Source organism: Opisthorchis viverrini (assembly GCF_000715545.1).
Source record: "Opisthorchis viverrini unplaced genomic scaffold opera_v5_412, whole genome shotgun sequence".
Taxonomy (NCBI): Eukaryota; Metazoa; Platyhelminthes; class Trematoda; order Opisthorchiida; family Opisthorchiidae; genus Opisthorchis; species Opisthorchis viverrini.
This window is the reverse complement of record NW_008752069.1, coordinates 369216-391210: the sequence shown is the minus strand read 5'-3', so window position 1 is coordinate 391210 and position 21995 is coordinate 369216. Positions and strand designations below refer to the sequence as shown.

Genomic DNA, 21995 nt, shown 5'->3' with positions numbered 1-21995 from the left:
CCCACGCTTAACTTAAAGCTCCACAAAGGTAGTATCCTTCAAGTTATTATATAGACTAGCTATCTCCTTTGGGCTGATGACTGGTGGGCTGATGCCTGGTGGGCTGATGGGCAGAGAGCGTATTGCAAAGGCTCGTTCAGCCGCTAGGGTCTCACCTGAATCTGCCGATCCAAACTTGACTCTGAGACTTCCAGCCTCCACAGTGGAGGTCCCACTCACTGTAGATAAATTCAAAGTTGTTGGAGTGCCAGTCAGACCAACCTCATCAAGGAAGTCTTTCGTTACCAGTGTTACGTCCGACCCACTATCCAACAATGCGGACCATTCACACGAACCGGTACGACGCCAAGGCAGGTTCCTGCTTCCGTCTGAGACGTCGAGTTGCACAAACCAACCAGTGTGGTTTTGTTGGCATCTGGCACTACATGCAACAGATGATGGTGAGACCCCAAGCAGCTCTCCATACCACACTTCTTAGGAGGATCGCACTCGTTACTGGCATGGCCTGGTTTTAGGCATACAAAACATAACCGCTTCCTTCTCGCCACAAGCCATCTTGCTTGCGTCGGCAGGTCAGTAAACCTACGACATTGCGCCAGTCCATGTCTTTCGTCGCAAAATGGGCACGGGTCATCGGTTCCCTTCTGAACGGGAAATGTATTATGGCGCCTTTCATTGCCTACCCGATGATGCTGCGTTTGAGGACGATGGTGTTCTGAGCCTATGGTAAGCATACCATGGCGGCTGCGGGCAATGCGGGCCTCTTGAGCAACGGAATTGCATAGGTCAGAGAAACCTATCTGTTTTCCAAGGTTGTCCATAGAGTCAGCCAACCTTGCACAGTTTCGACTAGCATCCTTCGATAACGTGCGAAGAATGCGTTCTATGCTTGAAACCGAATTCATGTCACTAGTACGATTAATCTGACTCAGAGCAACGTGACAGTTTTGAAGATGTATCGACAAACAAGACAATGAATCTGCATCGTCATGCAATGTTTTCAATTTCTTGAACAAATCGTCCAGCATGGCTCTGGCCACCATATGTTCTCTCCCAAAGAGATCCTAAGGTATTTCCCTCGTTCTACCGTAAGCAACCTCCGGAGGCAACATCACGCTTTCAGCCACGGCTTCCTTCGCAGGACCTCTGCAGTAATGAATCAAATATAGCATCCTCTGTCCACTATCTTGCACTCTATCCTCTATGTAGTATTTGAACTGTTGAATAAATCTCCAATAGCACCTTGGGTTGCCGTCGAAAACTTCTAAGTCCACTCTAGGTAGGTCTGCCCTAACAACGCAAGAAGTTGGTTGGACCGCTGGTGCCTCACATATGGGTGCGCTACTTACTATCCTGGCTGGGTAATCCTTTACCTTACCCTGCGGATCAACCTGCACGTCAAGCACGGAATCATCGTCCGAATCCAGCTCTAACTCCGCTAGACGCAGCTCACTACGCGCCCGCATAAAATGCAATTCTTTCTCCATTTCCTCTACCTTAATCTGCGCTCGCAATAACGCAACCGACTTTATTTTCCTATGCTTGGATTAGTCAGAGCCAGAAGATGAACCAATAGCTAAAGGATTTCCAGAACGGCCGACTTGCCTCTATTCCTCCGGTAGATAGAGATCAATTGACGGGGCTTTCTCCATCTCCTCCAAGCTCGTAGATCGTTCAGTACTGCGTCTGTAGATCGTTTGGCACTGTGTCCCTAGTCCGTTGAGTACTGGAACCGTTGAGTACTGTTACGGCTATCTGCTTTCTGAGTTTGAGTCACGCGTGCCAATCCAGGAAAACGACCAAGAAATCCGAATTCTGGAATCACGGTACTATTGCGAACATAATAATTTACATATTCAACAAACCTCAACGGATTCTCCTCTGCAGATACCGTAGGTTTACAAAGATAAGGCGGTACAATTACCAGCCTGAGGATAAAGCGCAAATCACCACGCCTCAAAATCGATATCGTCACGACCAAACAGATATCGACGGCGAGCAACCGCAAAAATCACAATGTCCGACCAAAGTCCGTAAGAGTTATAAAAATAGTTCAGTAAAACAAAGAGGTTTCAGTTCATCTGGTCAAGGGGAATAAATATGGGGATTGGCTGTCACTTGGGGTTGAAAACAGGAGCATACGTTTGGCAAGCTGTCTTCTACAGTTAATGCGCCCGTTAGATTCTGAGTGGTAAAATTCGGGTGTTCCAATAAAACAATCACCAAATGCCATTCGTCTTCTGTCTTAACGCTGATTTGTCGCGGCGTTATGTATTCATAAGATATCATTGATATCCTGTTATTCCGCCGCGGACGGTAATAACTAGAGTGCACCTAATTGGGCATACCCACTGGCAAATAAAAATGATTGCTGTGTTGAGCTAGTGTTGGCATGTCGTAGACAATTGCACCGCCCCTGATTTCCTCACACGGGAAACAAAACGATATCTCCTGTCGGCCTCCCTTTTTGCCTGATTAGGCCTGTCATGGGTGTATTACGTGGTCTGGACAATTTTCACAATAATCGGTGAATCTCGAAATAGTGAATTCGAAAGTCGCCTTCTTACACAGAGCTTACGTGGATGAACTAAATTCAAGTTATACAAGCCTAAGAATATACATGGATCCGCAAATCCGACAACCCCTCCTAAAGACCTCAGCATTTCTAGCATCGGAAGCAGCCTTTCCTTAAAGCGTACAGTACGACCGAGAACGTGGTGAAAAGGCACTCTTCACATTCTCTGCAGCCCCTTGTCGTATACTTTCTGTCTCTAAGACCGTCAACAAGGATGTTTCGGAAAGTCATCCCCACTGATCGCTGATGAACAATTACTCTGATCTTCATATTGCCGCTTAGTTTTCTAAAGCCGCTGGCACCTAACAGACTAAGCCAATCGGTATAAGGCTTCATGGGGGCTGAGAATTCCGCAAACGCCAGACTTACCCACACGACAGCCCTAAACAAACCAAGTACATATTTCTTATCCTAGTGGTACGTTGTAAGAACATGTCAGTCAAAGGTCTTCTCTGTAGGTATAGACAGTTAACCCACCTCAACCCTCATATTGGCCATCCGGTGTAGCAGCGTGTCTAGCTCTAACATCATCATAATTAAGCCGCGAAAATGGTTTACACAGCTGCCCTTTTCGTATGGTCATACGATCTGAATGATCTTCCCCTCAATTGTTCGGTGGCCCTAATTTTTTCTCTGGATCATCTTTGGTTTGCACTTGTATTAGTTTTTCTTTAGAACTATCACATTCTTTCCGAGATGCAAATGAACGAGAAGACATTTCCGGGCTTCATTTTAGAGGACCATCATGACGTACGGAGTCTGCACCTCTCTCCCTAGGTTGTGCAACTTAACTCAAAAGCTACTTGCTCTTCTGGACATGACAACTTGACCTTCCTTTATACCTTGTTCTATTTTCCGCAAATGTTAAAGTAAACAAAATGAACTCCCATTTTAGGACTGCCATTTGTTTTGCAATTTAGGGTTTGTTGAAAATGCGCCGTGTGTGACAATCAACCTTTTTAAAAAGCGCCAAACTCCAGCAGTCGTGTTTACATGCCCGCGCAGCTTTGTTTTGCAGCTAAATTCACATTTGTTTTTCCAATTAGTTAAAGGCATTCAGGGGACCCTGATTGCAGCAGAGACGTGCATTTCCAGACTGCGGAATGCTAACTCAGCCATAGAAGCATCATTATCGCTATTTCTCCCTGTCTCCAAACTAGTCGGTTATGCACCCAAAAGGCCATAAACTCGAATTTTTTGACTCTTCATAAGGGGTCAGCAAGCGATCCCATCTCTACCCTTTCTTCTACCAACCTAGCGTTATTATAATCCGGGTCCTTTTGCGCTCCATTTTTGCTTATCTTCTCGACGGTCTCCCTGTAAGCCCACCAGTATGGGTCTGTGGTAGAGTCTTCCGACTTAAACCCCCCTTTCACAGGTACATTTTCTTCAACTTCACCTGCTGTGACCCTGGTCCACTCGCAAGGGCAAAGCAAGATAACTCACCTGTTCGGGATATGGGACTTTACATTAGTGAGAGCCATCGATACTTGACGATTTACAGACTTCTGCCAGGCCGTCCGGATGTGCTCCTGCTTTAGATCTCCTAGTGTCTATTTTGGCACACTACAAGCTCATTTTTCTGCTCATATCTATTAGTACACATTAGATGATAGTCATAACACAAATCAGGTGTATGTACTAATACAGGTTTTTAGCATGGTTGACAGTGGTGGGTTGCAACACGCATAAAAACAAATAAAATGCGAAATGAGAGCAAGCAGAGAGTCCAGGCGTGAGAACGTGTTTTCTCCGCAGTATGGCTGCTACACGTGTTCCGTAATTGTCCGTGGACTTTTGGAGGGTGGTTGACTTCCTGCTTTCTGCGTGCGCGCGAGTCTGTGTTGACTGTGTTCGATTTCCTAATATGTAGGTCCGTTTGCGTGTACGTGGGCGTGTAAGCACATAAGTGCTCGCTAAGCTCACTAGACGGTACAGACAATCGATGTTCAATGAGTCAGCTTAATGTGACATGGTTTTTAGTATGAAAAAAGACAAGTCTCGTGATCCAGTTAGCGACTGTAAGCTGAACAGTGAAGTGTGTGGGTGACTGGGTAGCTAAATATCCAGTCTAAATGTGTGTCCTAAATCTAAAGCTGCGTGCAGCACCGCTGTTTGTTGCTTTGATCTGCTAGTCTGATCAACATTTTTGATAGTCCGTTTTTCAGTCATCTTACCATAACTGCCTGATCTGATATTAAAACATATTGACTGTGGGACGCAATTTCAGCCATGTGGATCATAGTTCAATTGGCTGCCAATAATATTTCTCGTACTAGACATGGCTGTAACCGTAGTCTCTTGCCCAAACCTCCACAACAGCTCATGCCGCCTGTACGGCCATCAGTTCAGTGTAATCAATCGTTTCATGTATGGCCGTTCACCCTATTTGTTTGATGTAAAAGTGCAATCATGTATCCATTTCAGGCAGCCGCTGGTCCATTTCTTACTTATTGCAAAACTTGGCGCTTTAAATATCTCTATCCGGGGGTTTAGAGGTTTTCACCCGCTGGCATTCACATTTTGTCCGTGGCCCACGCAAAATCTAGGACCGCAGGCATGTGTACAGGTTGCCCGAATACATGGAATACGGCATTCCGTACGTGACCACCCGGGAGCCGATGATTGACAGTTTAATAATGACATGGCAAGGCATTTACCAGGCACGTTATCATCCTTCTTACCGCCCTCGAGAAAGCACTCCCGCCATCTCATATTTTATCTTTTTACTTGCATAGGCCAACAGATGGCCTGCTTCAACCCGAGCGCCAGTTGTGGGAGCTCCTCGTTCTAATCCATTGGACCAACCCAAATGATTTGTGTACCTCGTCGCTCTTGTGTTGTACACCATCTCAATACTTTTCCCCACGGTCTTATGCAGAGACAAAGCTTCATTCGTACAGCGAATCCTTATTGCCGGCTTCTCTCCGAAATTGAAACCAGTGACTGCACCAAGTTCCATTACACATAAGATTTCCAGAATTCAAACGGTCACTCCGCCATACCATAGATGGTTCAACCTCGCAACCCCGCACCAACGCGTTCCGCTACCTATGGGATAAACTCAGATGCCGAAGTCAATTAATGGTGGTTATCAGTTTAAGCTTTAGTTCAAAATATTAACAGTTCAGCTGTAATAAGCGGCCGGATCCTGACTGCCGTTTTGCTAGGCGCAAGCATGTCTAAGGCACTGTCGTGTCGTCCAAGCCTCGGCATTCCATACATAAGCCAGGTTCATACCACAGGTCTTTCGGTCAGTAATTTCGCAGCCAATCACTGAACTATCATGCGCTCAAACACCAGCCTTTATGATGATTTCGGCCGACGTGGTTAATTCGGTTTTTGGAAACTTACAATCCATCAATAGGATATAGGCATATCCCAGCGATTTTCCTTTCTATTCCACTACCGCATTGCCCAAAATCTTCTGAGTGCATTGGGATAATCAGGTCACAGCCTATATATAGCGCTCGGCATACCAGCCAACCGACAAGTCCATATACTAACGAATGATTACCGACGCTACCACTCAGCATGATGACCCACCGGTAGTTTACTCTAGCTTTGCCGGTGCACTAGTATTCTCCCTATTACTTCCTGCCAGTGCGCCTAACATGTATGCAAAGATGATGCAACACGCATGCATCTGCTCATCACTGCTCAAAAGTTTATGTAGTTAGAGACTGAAGGCGTTCGGTTACATCGATGGTGACCACCAGATCAAGACCAACAAACAGTGCTGTTACTAATGTGGTGGCCTCCATCATGTGTAAGGGTCTAAATAAACGTCCTAGATGGTCAAATGCATTTCACGTTGGGGTCCCCTAGGATGTTGGTTTTCAGCCTCCTGGTGGAGTGCCATGGACCACTAATCAGCAGCGGTTAGCGTGAGAGAGGAACCCGAAAGATCACTTCTATGGGACATTTGCTTGGCACCAGGAGCCACAACACACTCAATAAGGATAGCATGATATGCTGTGAAAGTTAATGCCACAGTCCGTGCGCACATTAAACTTGCCGTACATTTCCAAGTGTCCGATTACGGGCGAATCTTTTAAAGAATTTTAGACTGAACTCCAAGTGGGGTACATCAAGCGGCCTCGGACAATCCCATTAATGGCATCAAAATTATGAAGGCATCCAAAAAATTCGTTGGTGTTAGTGACCGCCGCAATTACCGTGCTTATGGCAGTTAAAGGACTTTTTGGAATTCTCGGAAGAAAACAGTCTGTTGTGCTGTATATTGTCGGTGCACGACGCTTACTATTGTCTTATTGTGGTCCACTGGTCACAGAGAATCAAAAAAGCTAAGTTGTAGAGTAATGCTCACGCATGTATGCGACTAGTGTTCCCTCTGAAACAAAGGCACCGCCGTCATGAATTTGGATCATGCTGGAGTATTGTCGATTCGGCGTCCAAGCAGTTTCAAAACTTCGGAATCTTGCGGCTTCTTATTCTACTTGTAGACCATGCTATTGACGCAATACCGAAGGCCATCGACATTGTGGTATAGCTATTGTTGCAGTATACCAGAGGAGGGCCCTTGTACGCCCAAATTTATCGCGAGTTTTATCGCTTATCCTTTAAATTGTCGGTTCCGGATACGATGCGGATCCACCAGATGAGGAAGCGCTGGCTTTTTAATCTGATTCGGTAAGGTCAGACGCTGAAACAGAGCCCCCGGTCGCGGAAGCGTGCATGGCAAATTAGAGCCATATACCATCGCAGTCGTATAGAACCACTGAATCACGCCGATTGCATTTATTGCATACAGATGGGAAGCTGACAGTATAAAGGTTTGCTCACGCAGTGAGAATCGGAATAAGCCATCTAATATCGAGTTTTGCATAACGTCAAGTTTCCCGCAATCTGGCAATCCACTGCTGCCAGGTTGCGAAGTGGTTTGGCGATGCACCATCATAGTCCAGCAGAAGTAATATGCGCATACGATGTTTGAGTTCATTATATTGCAGAAGCTTTTTCGAGCGGCCATTAGCGACAACGAAGCAGGTTATTAGGGTCCATGCATCGCAGCCTGACGTCTGAGGTTTTGTGAACATCTCACTCATTTTTGCCAGTTTTGTTAGTTAAGGTGAGGCCAATAAACCGATCTTCTTTGACGCACTGAGGACGGATTTGAATGAAAGGGAACCTGCAAGTACCTCTTGGCTTCTGGCACCTTCGTCAATCTGAGGTTGTATTCTTTTCAAATCACCTCTTGGCCGCCACTGAGTGGGGGAATGAATGCTTAACTCCCCTTTGGAGGAATGCGAAAGCATACGAGAAAAAATACGTGTAGTAGACGTGAATTCACAGGTTCACAGGCACGGAGGACAGAAAACGTGATGTTCCCATCAGGTTCGTCAATACTTCCTTCGGGCTGTTTGGATACGCTCCGGGCAATCCATGAGCAGAAGACGAAAACGTCTCCCATAGAACCATTCGGATGTCTTCCGCAAATTTCACTCTCCAAGTCTATCGATGCAGTACGGATATGTGATAATTAAGGTATTATGTAAACGAGGTACGATCTCACGTTGAAGAAGACAATATCATGGTCGCATCTATGTCGTTTGTTCGTGTTTCGCAGGGGAAGATCAGTGTGCATGTTTTGCCGACGATATTATCACAGACTTTTGCATGAGACACGGTAGATCCTGCAAGAAATGGCTGGGTTCATGGCCGGGTATATGTTCATTTCACAGCAATCCCTTGTACTGAAAAGCGTAATTGAATCTTTTTCCTCACCTAGCCGATAGCCGGAATCCTTTTCTGCGGCGTCCAAACGTTCGAGCCGGATTGTCCCGGAAACGACAACATGCTTGCCCCATCCATGCCACAGGGATTTGGAGGTCGCATTTGGAGTTGTCCTCCAGGGGTGGTAGAATGGTTTACAGTAGGAACAGCTGCCGGATCATATTCTACTCTGTGAAATATTTGAATGTGCAGCAGTCAGACAGGGTTGAGTTCGATGTCGTTCAGCACTGACACCATGCGCATGATCATCACTGTGGCAAAATATTACGGTGGTGCGGACCTGGCTTATGGGATGGCGCAGCTTACTTACATAATACGTCCTGAACGAATAATGGCATATGTGCTTTTCTAAATTTGTGACCCAACCGTCAATGATGAGATAAAACTTGTCGACTCTCATGGGTCTCGGACAAGCCTTGGTTCTCCAAGTCAGTAGTTACCTTAAGAGAATATTCGGGGTATCATTCTCCTCAAATAGTAAAAGATTGGCGCAAACCATGGCAATACTTTTTGTGGAGACCTCGTCTTGTAAGTGAAGTCACTCCATGCTGAAAGGCCGAGAAGCACTGTACAGCTGTTTCATCCTCATTGGGAATCATCAGCGGTGCGTATCTCACGAAACTGCAGAGAGTCACGGACGCGCGACCCCCTGGCTAGTAGTTTGAACGGCCAGGAGAGGCCAATCAGAAGTATGATTAACTCGCACTTAGACAGGATATGGCGGCGCCCATCTTTCAGTCACGCGATCCATATTAGGCAATCACATGTGTTGACCAGCTCCTCGAGCAATGATTTCCCAGATGGAAATTTCAGTCGTCGGGTGAAGCTTATTCTTTCACTGAGCTACTCATAGATTGTTTGCAGTATGAGGAAAAGTTTGACCGCGTGATGTGGATCCTATGATTGAAGGTTGAGCAGCGCTGCATACTACGTTAGAGTTAACCACACTATTGGTCGGCCTCTCGTGGCCGAACGGTTAAGTGTTCAAAATACTAGTCAGGAAGTCGCGCGTTCGTGACTCCCCGGAGTTTCGTGAGATGCACACTGCTTCTTTGCTCTCCGGCATAGGGTAACTTCACTTGCAGGACGAAATCCTCGCAAAAACTCCCAAATCTCCTCACATTATTAACATGACAATACTATCGACAGGCGAGTCGAAGTGGGATCTAGCGGCCTAGGTACACCACAGGATCTGCAACGACTGGTACGTAGTCCCGGCATCAAATCGGTGGATGCATAAACTCTTCGACGTTTTTGTGCCATATTTCAGCGCTATTTCTAGTCTGTCACTGCAGATGCTGAAGCTAATAATAACATGTTTTGTTGGTATGTTTTTTCTGTGATACAAGGAGCGGCCGAAAGGTACTTCAAAACCCTTCGAGAATTCCTAGAAGTTTTGCAGCATTGCCACTTGCTGTAGTTGCTCCTCCCTACTTCATCAGAGTCGCAGCTTTGCCATTTTGTGGCCAGGAATCCAGAGTAGGGTACTTCAACACTCCCACCAGGTTCTATGGACGATGTGGAAGAGTGGGTGGGTGTGAATGCACTGCGTAGATTACCCCAGGAACTGCTGTGCACACGCGCACCGTGAGGCAGAGACCAAGGAAGCTGTTTGGACGTTCGATGCTCTCCCGGTTACTATGACGCGCCAAGTTGTGAACAGACGCCATGCAAGAAAATAATCTGATTCGAGCGGTGTATGACAGTGTTAGGTGAAAGCGGCGTTCAGTAAGCGGAATCCCAAAAAGGACGTTATGCCCACACCAAATAAAGTGCCTTGAGTCTCCTGAAAACATGGCCAAGGATCAACAGGACTTTGAGGACGAAAAGAAAGACCGGCTAAGTTAGTTAGAGATCAAGTTTCATGTGCAGAGAGATAAGGTTTACTTTTCTGTTCAAATATGCCCAACCAGAACAAAGCTAAAAATTTGGCGCGATAATCTATTCGAATGAGCGTGGCCACATCCGTGGCGCTCACTATTCGCCCAATGGAATTGAATTTTCGAAAGCTACGATGTGTCCCTGATAGATTGAAACAGGCAGGCAATTGAGTTCAGAGTCTACTTCGGATAGTGCCCACTGTTTATGTCCCTGTCCCATTTCCACGAAATTCCCAGTACCCACAAATCCCACCGGTCATGCTCTTATTCTGACTGCAACATTATAATCACGCCTGGAGGTATGCCACTCACTAGTTGAGAATAAAATTTATCATTATTATTACCAGCCCAAACTTTTGAGTCCCATCTTGGCACCTCGAGGTCTCAGGTGGGAAGTTTTCCACCAGAATTTTTCCGCAAGTGGTATGGTTGCTTCAGTGAACAATGAAATTTGGCGAGCTGCGAAAATATGAACGTAGATTAGGGTGTTTTTTGGTTTGAGCACATTCGCAACAAAACGCAGTGACTGAAGGATGAGCGGCGCTATGCCCTGTCTAAATGCGAGGTAATCACACTGCTGATCAGCCACTCGTGGCTGAACGGTTAAGCATTCAAACTATTAGCCGGGAGGTCACGGGTTCGAGACTCCCAGGAGTTTCGTGAGATGTGCACTGCTGATGATTCCCAGTAAGGATGAAACATCTGTTCAGTAACGTCTACTTTGGTAGCAAAATGGTCCCGTCTGGGTTCTCAAAATTATTATATTGGCGTTTTCGCGCACTACGACCCAATTTCTCTGCTGTCAGTGAAAGCAAATTAGTTCGACATGCATGAGTATTAAGGCCAGTTGATAAGTCTAGTGTCGTATTTGAGACATTACGTGAGTGCACACGGAGTGCTCTCCGGCCAGAGGATTGTATGGTAATTGATCCGCATCATTCCTTTCCAATTCATCAAACAAGGAATGAGTTTAATTATGGTGAGCCAATCGTCGCACAGACTACATATAGTCTCGATAGTTGTCATTCCATATCTACAGGTGTATTGGGATGAGCAACACTCCCCATTGTCCAGAAGTGAAAACAAAAAAAAAGGTTGAGGAAAGTATTTTACTTTGGTTGAAAGTGAAAAAAACATAAATGCTGGCACGGGTTCGAAGAATTGGTGCCTTGTAAGGTGGTTGATACGAATCCTCACTGTAAACACTGCGCGAAAAGATACGTTGCAAGAGCAACATAATGACCAACAAAGCCCAGTTCGGACCATTTGGACAGAACATGCCGCATACTGTAACCCTGCAGTGTGAAGAAGGATAAAACTTGACTGACAGGATGATAGTGGCCTGTAAAACAGAGCAATGTCGTCAAATCCACACAGTCCTAATAATTGTAATACTGAAAGTTAATTGCCCGCCCCCCTCTAAATTAGTATCCTTCAGCTGTAGCACCTTGTCGGTGCCTAGCTGCCATGCCACCAGAAAGAGACACGAGGGCTGGGGTACTGCCAGTTTGCACAGGCCTAGACAAGGGAAATCGAGAGGCAGAGGTCGGGTCCGAACCACGGACCTTCCGGTCAGCAGATTCGCGCTCCAACCACTAGAGCCATCTCGCCCCCTCAGGAAGGTAATTAAGGTACTAAGGATAGTCACACATGCTCAAGCTGACGACGTGACCAGATAATTTCGTGGAAGATGAGCTAAAAGAGCAGACCACTTTAATGGGACTACAAGTGAAGCCTTGCAGTGTACGATAACCCTAATCCTAAGGTGCATCCGCTCACGGTAGAAAGGTTCAGGTCAGCAGATAGGCCCGTCCAGAAAAACGCTATGAATAAATNTAATTTCGTGGAAGATGAGCTAAAAGAGCAGACCACTTTAATGGGACTACAAGTGAAGCCTTGCACTGTACGATAACCCTAATCCTAAGGTGCATCCGCTCACGGTACCTTTGAAAGGTTCAGCAGATAGGCCCGTACACAAAAACGGTATGAATAAATGGTAGACAAGCGTTAAACAAACCTGAGCTTGCTGTTCGCTCGAGTCGAACATCACAGCGAGGTAGGCTAGTTGGAATGCGGCGAGGCAGGAAAATCCCAGGTTGCACAACTGAACCCATAGCTGATTCTATAAATCAAAGAAAGGTCAGTTATACGAGGAATTAGTAGGAAACGGAGAAGATAAATAAAGAAAGTGATCTTATGGCCTGAAAAAAACGGACACGGGATGTGGAACTCGATGTCGGTCAACAAAGCAGTACAATACAAACTGAAACTGATGGGTCTCGTATTAGATCGGGTTTTCATGTTTCAACTCGGGCTGCTCGTCGAAGACTAACAGGACAATTTGTACAGTACCTGATGTACATGAGGATGAGAACGTATATATCTGGCCTACATTCAGGCCAGGTCTGAAGAACACAGGGGCGCTTTTTTAATTGGAAGAACAGGTTTCCCTCCGAACTGGGAATTTCCGTTCCCTTTTTCTGTAATGCTGTGCATACGAATTACACAAACATACAAACACGGTGACATTTCGAGGCGCCTGTCAACGGTTACATTAGCCCTTCCAACGAGCTTATAAATCAATGTAACCTCTCTGAAAAGAGCCACTGTGCCGGAAATTATCAATTATTACTAATCCAAACGGGCTGTTTTTATCAGCGATACATTCGACAGTGAAGGCAACTATGCCTAACACACTTTATCCGGGTTAAAGTAAACAATGGACAACCTCAGTACTAGGATGTATATCACGGCCATTCCCTTGCTCAAACTAATGTTCACCAGGGATCTAATGAGATCATCCAACATGACGATGGTATTAAGGAGTCGCGATTGACTGAGATCCAGCCAACTGACTCATAGTTTCACACGTCATAATGAACCTTACCAGACGCCTCGAGGAAGAGGAATCCTGTTAACATTGTGAGCTATCAGATAGCTGAGCTCCAGGTAGCTCAGTGGTTAAGGACCAGGAGGTCCATGATTCGAACCCAACCTCCGCATTTCGGCTGTTCCTGTCTAGCTTGAGAAAACTGGCAGTAGCCCAGCCCTCTTGCCTCCTTCGGTTGACATGGCAGCTAGGCGTTGAAAGGGTGCTTGCTACATTATGTTTTATCGGATCGTTGCAGTCGATCACCGTAGGGAACATGCGTAGAACCACAAGGCAATCAAGCACTCGAGATAAGATGGACACATGCTAGAGTGATAGAGCTGTACTCTTCTGCGTAGCATTCCAAAAACCCCTATTTTCAGGATGGTTTATGTTGACATGCAAAGGCGAAGCAATTCGGCCTCCACACCACTGCAGCCAAAGAACGACAGCTGATCGTTTGACCGTAACGGCATCAGCTGTTTATAGGGGTCGTAATTTAGCGAATCCCCATTTCGCCCCTCGGTTTGGCAGTGTGACCTCAATCAAGAGCTAAAGCACTTCCGATCCGCCACCATCACTAATGAAATACCCATTCTTTAGTTTTATTCATTCTAATCAAGCGCAGCGGTGAATACGCTCTCGGGGCCCGCCGTGTCATAGAGAGGGGCGCAGTGAAAATTGGAGTTTTTATGCATTTCGGTGAATGATGACATATACCAAATTGTTGAGATACGTCGGCACAAGCTGTCTCCCATTAAAAACCAAGCCCCGTCACACCAATCGCAAAAAAACGGATACTACAGTTTCCCAAAACAGAGAAAAGAACCAACCTTGTTGACATGTCCACAGTTTGGTCCACAGGATCGGCTGGCAACACAAGCATTCCAGTGGGCGGAGAGCCTTTCTCGAAGGACTAGGCAAGAGACGGAGGTAAGCAGAGCGTAAAGGTAGTGCTACTTGCACAAAAACCAGACGTAAAGTGGAGTGAAAGGGTTCCAGCGCGTAAGGATGAGATTAATGTACAGGAAATATAAATTAAAGAAACCAGACGTGGAAAATACGGTGCTTGGTGCTCGATACAGATCAAGTATCTGATCCGTCTGGAAGTTACGACATCTCCCAAAGTCTGCCGCGGAAAAATATATAGCTAGGGTTTGAAAGCAATCAATTGCACCCAATGAGAGGTTATGGTATAACTTCAGGTCACGAGGGAACCATTGTGCTAGCATACACTGGGTGACCTTTAGGAAAATGATGAAGCCCGCGAAGAAGTACAAATATTGTCTAGGAGCCTAGTTATAATCATTTAAAATAAAGTAACTCAGATATACTATTATTTGGGCCTGATGAAACCAAACTGTACTGATTGTGCCCTAGACACCATGTGACCATCACTAAACTGAGTAAGGAACCCTATGAACTACATGTATGTTCTGTGTGTCTTGGGGTTGTCCTTTTCCAAGCCAGCCTCGTGATTTTGATTGGCGGTGCGATTACATGGATATCACGACAGAACCAGTCCTGGAGGCCCAACCAAAGGGGAAAGAACACGCAGGGGTAAGTTGGTCGGCTGCCCATATTCCTACGCGTACCTATGCTGACATATATGTGTCGGACGGGGTGGCTTGTGTGGCAAGGTGAATGGTGGGGACGGGTGAGTAAAAAACGTACATGGGCGTAATAAGCAAATGAATGGGGGAATTATCATGATGTCATGTTAGTTTCAAAAGCCAAGATGTGACAAACACAAACAAACTCTGAGAATCCACGACAGACTCACCGAATTCAATATAGGCAAACATTCCGATGGAGAGTAGCACAGCGCTGAGTTGAAAGTTCAGACCCTTGAAGAGAATACAGGGTGGCAAACATTGCAAAGCACGTTGTTCGTGAATGCGGTTTTCAAATACGACCATTAGATGGATGACTGCATAATTTAAAAAAAGAATATTTGTCTGGTATGTTTTACGAGCATGGTGATTCCTGTTTACGAAGAAACCCTACATGAGGAAAATGGATCTTTTCCCGATGAGCCCCGCCACTAATGCAAAAAGTGCATGTGCGAAAAGTTCAGCCCCGTCACTTTTTTCCAGCTCCAATTTACTGTACGCACACAATCTTGACATATTTTTGATGGAAACATCATTTTGTGCAAAATTTTCCCCTTTCGGATGTAAAATCGTAGATAAACTTTCTGACGCTTTCAACTCTCGTTCATGACAAGGAGACGGCAATGCGTTTTTTGCAAAGCCATGGAGTGATCCATCAGTAATGGTTATGCAACAATGGCCACCAAATGACACTTTCAACTGTTTCCGGCAGGTGGTGTGATGTCCGACAGTGTCCGCAAGAAATCGGTCTTCGAAAAGGAACTTGGCTGGAGCGGTCCAGGATGGAGTTTAGGTACCGAAAAACAGACTTTTTTCATGTAAATTATTAGTGACATGTCCAAAGTTCGCCCTCTTCAATAAAAACTAAAATAACAAAGTTCATATCCTCTTTTTCCTAATCTTTTTGGGTGGTGAGGGTTTTGGCGGGGCTTATCTGGAAAAGATCCAGGAAAATTTAGTTTTCGGGTCAACTTTCTCACTAGTGAATTCCAGTTTAGTGGCGAAACCCCACAGTAAAGAGCGTCCGATAGAAATCAGTTCATCCAAATAGTGTTTGCAACCGGTCGTCTAGGTAGACCAATGTGTCGAATATAATCTTTGTGTTCTACACTGGCGTCGGTTTTCAATGGGTAAACCCCAAAACCCAGGCGAGCACTTGATAGGGGGAGGAAACCCAACTCCATCAAGTTGTGCCAATCCCGGATCGGCCACTTAGAAGTGAACGCCGTTGTCGACCACAGGAAGAAAAATAGGCAGATTTCAGTATACTTCGCCCGGACTCCAATACCACGTGAGCACTAGCAGCTTTAAATTCATTTCGTGTTGGTGAGCCCTGTTTACCCACACAGGCCGCATTGTCCTAGTAACCAGAACTGACACCCAAACAGGTGAGCAATATGGAAACGATAACTGTGAGGAAATCACTGAAGTACAATAGCGCGAAATCACCAGCTTCGCTTGAAGGCTGCACTCGATGATTAAAAAAACCGACGGCGGTAAAGAATATGACAAGAATCGGAAACTGTGAGTTGCGACACCTCTGAATGCTAGCGGTCGATTCAATCTGGGGAACTAAGTCCGTGCGTGCAGGAGGGCAAACAATATAAAACACATGGTAGGGTAGTAGCAGACTTTGGATTGGTTTATCAGGTTGACTTGTGGCCAAGAACAACCTTCTTTGAAGGAAAGTTTGCACAAGAGAAGATATTTTTGTCGGTTCACGGTTCACAGGTTCGACTCTTGTTTATGAAATGGACTTGGCTTCAACTGATGCTCTACTTTGACCAGTTGAAGCTGGTCTAGTCAAGGAGTCAATCAATACCAAATCTATTTGGAGAGGGACTATCTCTAGGTGAATTTCAACAACATAGAGAGAAGGTGGATATCGGTAGCTCTTCGCATTTTTAGTACGGGACAAATAGCAACAGGTGGAACGTGATTGTAAGGACACTGCTACTCTGGGCGAAATAGTGGATATGGGAATCCAACTTTGTCGTTTCGACCGCTCATGTCTAGGATTGGGCAACCTGGTAGCACCTCAGCCCGCGTGCATGGCAGCTAGGCACCAGAAGGGTGTTACAGCTGAACGATTACTAGTACTGGTACTGGTAAAGTGGAAATGGAGACATTTGCTTGATTGATATGAAAGTTACTCTGCGTGAAAAAATGGCCGTTTGTGCAACCGTTTGCAACGACTAATGTTCACCATCTCGTCTGGACAGAGATGCAGGAAAACCTTGCTCATTTTTGAGTATAGAAAATAATATATATTCTTCGGCTTGCATTCAAGACTGGGCGGTCAGTTGAGTTCAGTTCCAGAAAACTCGTTAGAACAATGACTGAAATAATTTACCGAATGCATGCCAACGTTGTTCCATTGTGAACGATACTCTCGTAGTAGATAAGGCGTATATTGCTAAGTTCGCCCGAACCTTTCTGTGACTTGCGAAGAAGAACCTAATAATGACTGTATATCATTCTTAAATATATTGCTTAAAAAGTCATGATGGATCGAGCAAACGCAGCGTCGACGGGAAACACACGTGGTCTGGACCGCGCATGCATTTTTCTGGTCTTAATCCGCCCACATACAACTGAAACGTCTTCCAAGCAGTGTTGACTTGAGCACGTAGAATCTCAAGTCACGAGCAGTGGCATTGACCAAGGCTAATGGAGGATACATAGAAACGAGATGTGGCATGATAGACTGGGTATATCTCGCTGTGCTTTCGGGTGTATAGTACAGATCAATATAAGATACATGAAACAAAACAAGACGCTTTGCCACCGGGATGTCACAAACATTTGAATCGCCCAGGGAGCGTCAACGAAATAGCTTTTGTTTCAATTGTTTTGGTTCCCATCTTGTAACAAAAATGCTAGTGATCCTGTGCACACAGCTGTGGGTTCGATACAATTCGGATCTTCAAGCAACTAACGGGCTACCAGTGAAGCCAGTAATGACCTTGAACTTGCCTACTGGTTTAGATTTATATTTGAGCCTGGTAGGGCGAGTCGCTTCATACGCTTCTGCATCCAAATTGAAATGCGTTCCGCCTGTCCAAGTCTAAGTTGTCTCTCAGTTCGACCAAGTCAGATGGCCGAACACACATAAAGGTCGGAAATCAGTTATATTTGTAGATGACCATAGGCTTGATATCTAGGCACAAAGCCCGCGAGACAAATGGTCTGAAGGCGGAGAGCTATTAACTAAGGACAGGGGGTGATCAAGCGTGATCTACTTACACTGAACGCAGTGTAATGAACAGAACTCGTGTGGAGGAAGTTACTAAAGTCACTGGTTTCACCGAACCTATGGCTACCGTTTTTACGACAAGGCTAGAGCATATCGAACCTACCGTTTTTACGACAAGGCTAGAGCATTTCCTTCAACCGGTGTGCAACGCCGTGGCAGGGAGAAATGCAAAGGATGATCATCGTAGGAGGGCGTATGTGAGAGGTATGTGCCTGCTTGTTCGTGTGAGAAATTTCACCACTTATGAACTGAAGATGCTCTTCAGACGTTTGGGTTGTGGAAGTGGTTTCATAGAAAACGCCCATACGGTACGCTTCAATAGGGTGGACACTGAGGCCTCATGGAGGTTCTTCGAGAATTTGATGTGCTTGGGGGTTGTCAAGAAAACATGCAAATTTGTCTGCGTTGATAACACGAAGTCAAGCGCGTCACTACACGCAGAGACAAGTTGGTGGGTTTAACTAAAGTGTTCTTCAAAACCGAGCGCCTAGTTCCCTGATTTGGTTTCTTCTGGGAAATGCGGAACCTCCTATTTTGAACAATGTGAAGTCGAGTACCAGTCTGGAAAATTTACGAACATATGAACATATGTGATTTTGTAGCGAAAGAATCATACTGACCCGTATCGCCCCCTTCAGCTGAGGAAGCTTTCTGCTCTCCTGATTGATGACAGAGGCTGCAAACACATCAGACGGTTGAAGCTACTTATTTGCGCCAATCAACATGTTGGCGGACGCCCGATTCGAGTTCCTTAATCTTAAATGACATGGTATATGGGCGCTAAACAGCAGTATGGTTCCATTCTTGCGAAAAGCCCCCAAAGGATTTGCAGCTAAAATAAATACATAATTATGGATAAAAACCAACCTCACTGGCTACAGTTGCAAGCCCAAGTAACTTGGTTGATGACATAGGGACGAATGCACCCTTTCCTGTTTCACCATTTGCTTAGAAAATACAAGTTGCAATCACCTGGTTGCGATATGGCTTCGTCAAGCGAATACATTTGCCTCTAGTAAGAGATCATTGGAAGAAAAACTGCAATATGGTTGGTTAATAAAAACTGTCAATAAAATGGACAAACATGGTAAAATCACTTTGGTCCGGCGGTCCAGTAGGTCACAGAAGAATAGACGCTTATGCGAGAGGATTCGAGTGAAAATTCGGAGGACTTAGCCGTGATGCGATCGCTTCAGCGGTTGCAAGTAACTCTGGGCGGCTTGGAAGAAACGGATAATCACTCTGACTGATTAGGTGATTATACAGGTCGGCGCCAAACCTTCTGTACTGTAATAATCTTTACAAGGAAGGATGCCTTGAAGACAGGCCATCACCATGGAAGGCCTACAAGAGGTCAGACACATTGTGGGATACATCCGAGACAGCTCCTCACTCGATATGACCTCACTCCACAACAATAAGTGCAAATGCTTGCTTACTTGACTGATCAGATCAGATCTGAACAACAAACGTGCAAATCATCGGTTCCAAGTTATAGTAGTCATTCTCAAACCAAAGCCGGCTACTGCCTTCATAGGGGACCACTGTAAAGGGCTTATTTCACATCCAGCCTCTCCGGCGTGTGAACAAAATGTGTGATGTAAGCCGATAAAATTGCAATACTGAATGGATCGGTTGCATCACCGAGAGTAATACGCAATCAGTATGATACAGAAGAGAATGTTGGTAGCCCGGATTGTTCATCAATCACGCATCAATGGTAAATAGTGGTAATTAGCTGCCAAAAGACCGACTGTGTTGCCAAGTAATTATCTGTAATCAAAGCACTATCCCAACTATGACCAGATTCACTGTTTCAAGGTCAATAGGAACACCAGACTGTGTCTAACCACCAGAAAACATGGTTGATTGTCTGATTCCAACACCGTACGACCCTCCCAACAAGCACAAGATGCTAAAACAGGCTTACTCCTCTCAACTTTGAGAGAAACGAAAAGACTTACATGCAACAAGGAGCTGGCAGCATAAGTTGTAAGGATCGCCTGCACGTGACCATATACACGGATAGGCTTGTAAACATCTGACGAATGAAGAGCATAGCGGCACACAGATAAAGAAACAGCGCTCAATCGAATTAATTAGTCGCAACTTACCAAGTAGAAATGAAGGGCTAAAGTAGAAAAATCTCAATTAAAATTTTGGACAATTAAAGCGTCCTACCAATAGAATTAAGGTTTCTGAGAGGTTATGATGACTTCAAAGCAACAGGCAGTCCTTGGGAAGGGAATATAGTGAGCCTTTCACAACAAACAGTCTGTTCTCAAAGTAATTTTATGGCAATGACGCAGAACGACAACAACACAAAGATCTGCTGTATTTTGTGGTGTTTACGAAGAACTTCACAACTGATACAGATATGCGAGCCTTTCACAACAAACAACCTGTTTTCAAAGTATTATTATGGCAATGATGCAGAACGACAACACGACAAAGACCTGCCATATTTTGTGGTGCTAACGAAGAACTTCACAACTGATACAGATATAAAGCTCTTACAGCTATATGAACTAGGTTCAGGTCTCGTCCACTGTGTAAATTACGTAACTACGCGGTTACAAACCGTGCGAGAGTCATAAAGTTTCCATAGTTTCCATTTTGGCTTACACTACAGTCAAGACTAATCTCAATGTATGGTTCTGTCCAAGTTCCTGATAGGTATTTGGGTTGTAGGCATGCAGTGGTACACTATGTCCCGCTTGAGTGCTAGTTAACTGCACGTGTTGGAATCAAACTCGTTTTCCCAAGGTCGCGAGCTGAACTCCTTTTGAGTACCCGAAAAATGCATGGAGTAATGGCTTCAAACACGAAACAGCTATATATTGCCTCTCAGCCTTTCTGTACGGTTGAAGTTGCATTAGAGAATGAAAGTCATGTCGATGTGTAAAAAAGCACACAGGTAGACACTTGCCACACGACTCACGTTGTTTCAGCCAACTATGCATTGGGAGATTCCAGTTGACAACTACGTCAACCAATGAGCGAGGGAATTCAATGGATAACATGTGTGTCACGTGAATAGGTCTGGGAAACGAAAGGGGAGTGGTGAATGGAACCAGTCATTTACTACCATGGAAGATTCAACAAAAGGATATACAATGGAGAGATGGCATACCACTTTCAAAAGGTCACTTAGAGTGAATGTTATCTATCTCTAAGCCTAATGCACTAATGGTTTTGAGTGTTTGAACACAGTGTTCAATTCAGTAAGATTTTCAATCGATCAACTCGGTAAGCGGTTAATAAGCATTCGTCACATATGCGCCTTAGATTCCGTCAACCAACCAAGAGATGACGTTCGTTCGAAACATTCAGGAAGGGAGAACGTGTATTGTCTTGGCGAGCTTCCAAACATCGACGCCATCAATATTTTCGGCTCCGTTAAAGATAAGTCACAAACGCAGTCCACAGGGACACGGATCCAGCACCCATTCTGGTTCTACAGCGGTCTATTATCGAATCGCTGGTTGTCATTGGCTATTTGGTAAACCAATCACATTCAGGACACAAGGACGTCGGCCTGTGACATGTTGGGTTAGTCGCACTGTACTATGAACCAACGGGTTATGTGGAGTGAATGTTCATGCTGGCACTCTTGGGCACCAGGCGAATCATAGCAAGCCTGATTACTAAACCAACTTGAACAAGCCAGGAGCAGGACACTAACTTGAATGGCGACGCGTCTTGGTGAACAGGATATAGAGAAAAAACATGGGACGCAATAGTTAACAAGTAACTGCCTACCCGTTAGATGAGGTCCGCGACGAAGATGTGGGGGCAGTAAGCTCAGTGGTTGAATCCACGTTTATATAACCAATACCCAAAGCAGCAAGGAAAGCTTCACTTGAATAGCTGACGAAATAGTTGCTAAATCGGAAGCTCTGAGAGGCCAGGTAGGCATTCAACCATTTGTAATAATATCTAGAGAACCAGTAGAGATAGATACAAAATAGAAAGTAGGCGGTAAAAATTAAAAAAAAAACAGGTACTTATTAGGTTGGGTCCGCACACAATTGCCAATTTGTCG

The 21995-nt window shown here is 45.2% G+C and overlaps 1 protein-coding gene across 1 annotated transcript in view; it reads right to left on the bottom strand.

Annotated features, from left to right (window-relative positions):
* Nucleotides 1–8323: 8323 nt before the first annotated feature.
* The window catches only part of T265_10830 (hypothetical protein), a gene marked incomplete at both ends in the record, with an annotated part of 46914 nt that continues 33242 nt past the window's right edge, over nt 8324–21995 (bottom strand). The window contains 7 exons of the mRNA XM_009177309.1: nt 8324–8501; nt 11410–11507; nt 12230–12334; nt 13915–13997; nt 14865–15011; nt 20892–20992; nt 21713–21889. Of these exons, the coding sequence (XP_009175573.1) occupies nt 8324–8501; nt 11410–11507; nt 12230–12334; nt 13915–13997; nt 14865–15011; nt 20892–20992; nt 21713–21889 (889 nt within the window). The remainder of the gene's footprint in view (nt 8502–11409; nt 11508–12229; nt 12335–13914; nt 13998–14864; nt 15012–20891; nt 20993–21712; nt 21890–21995) is intronic.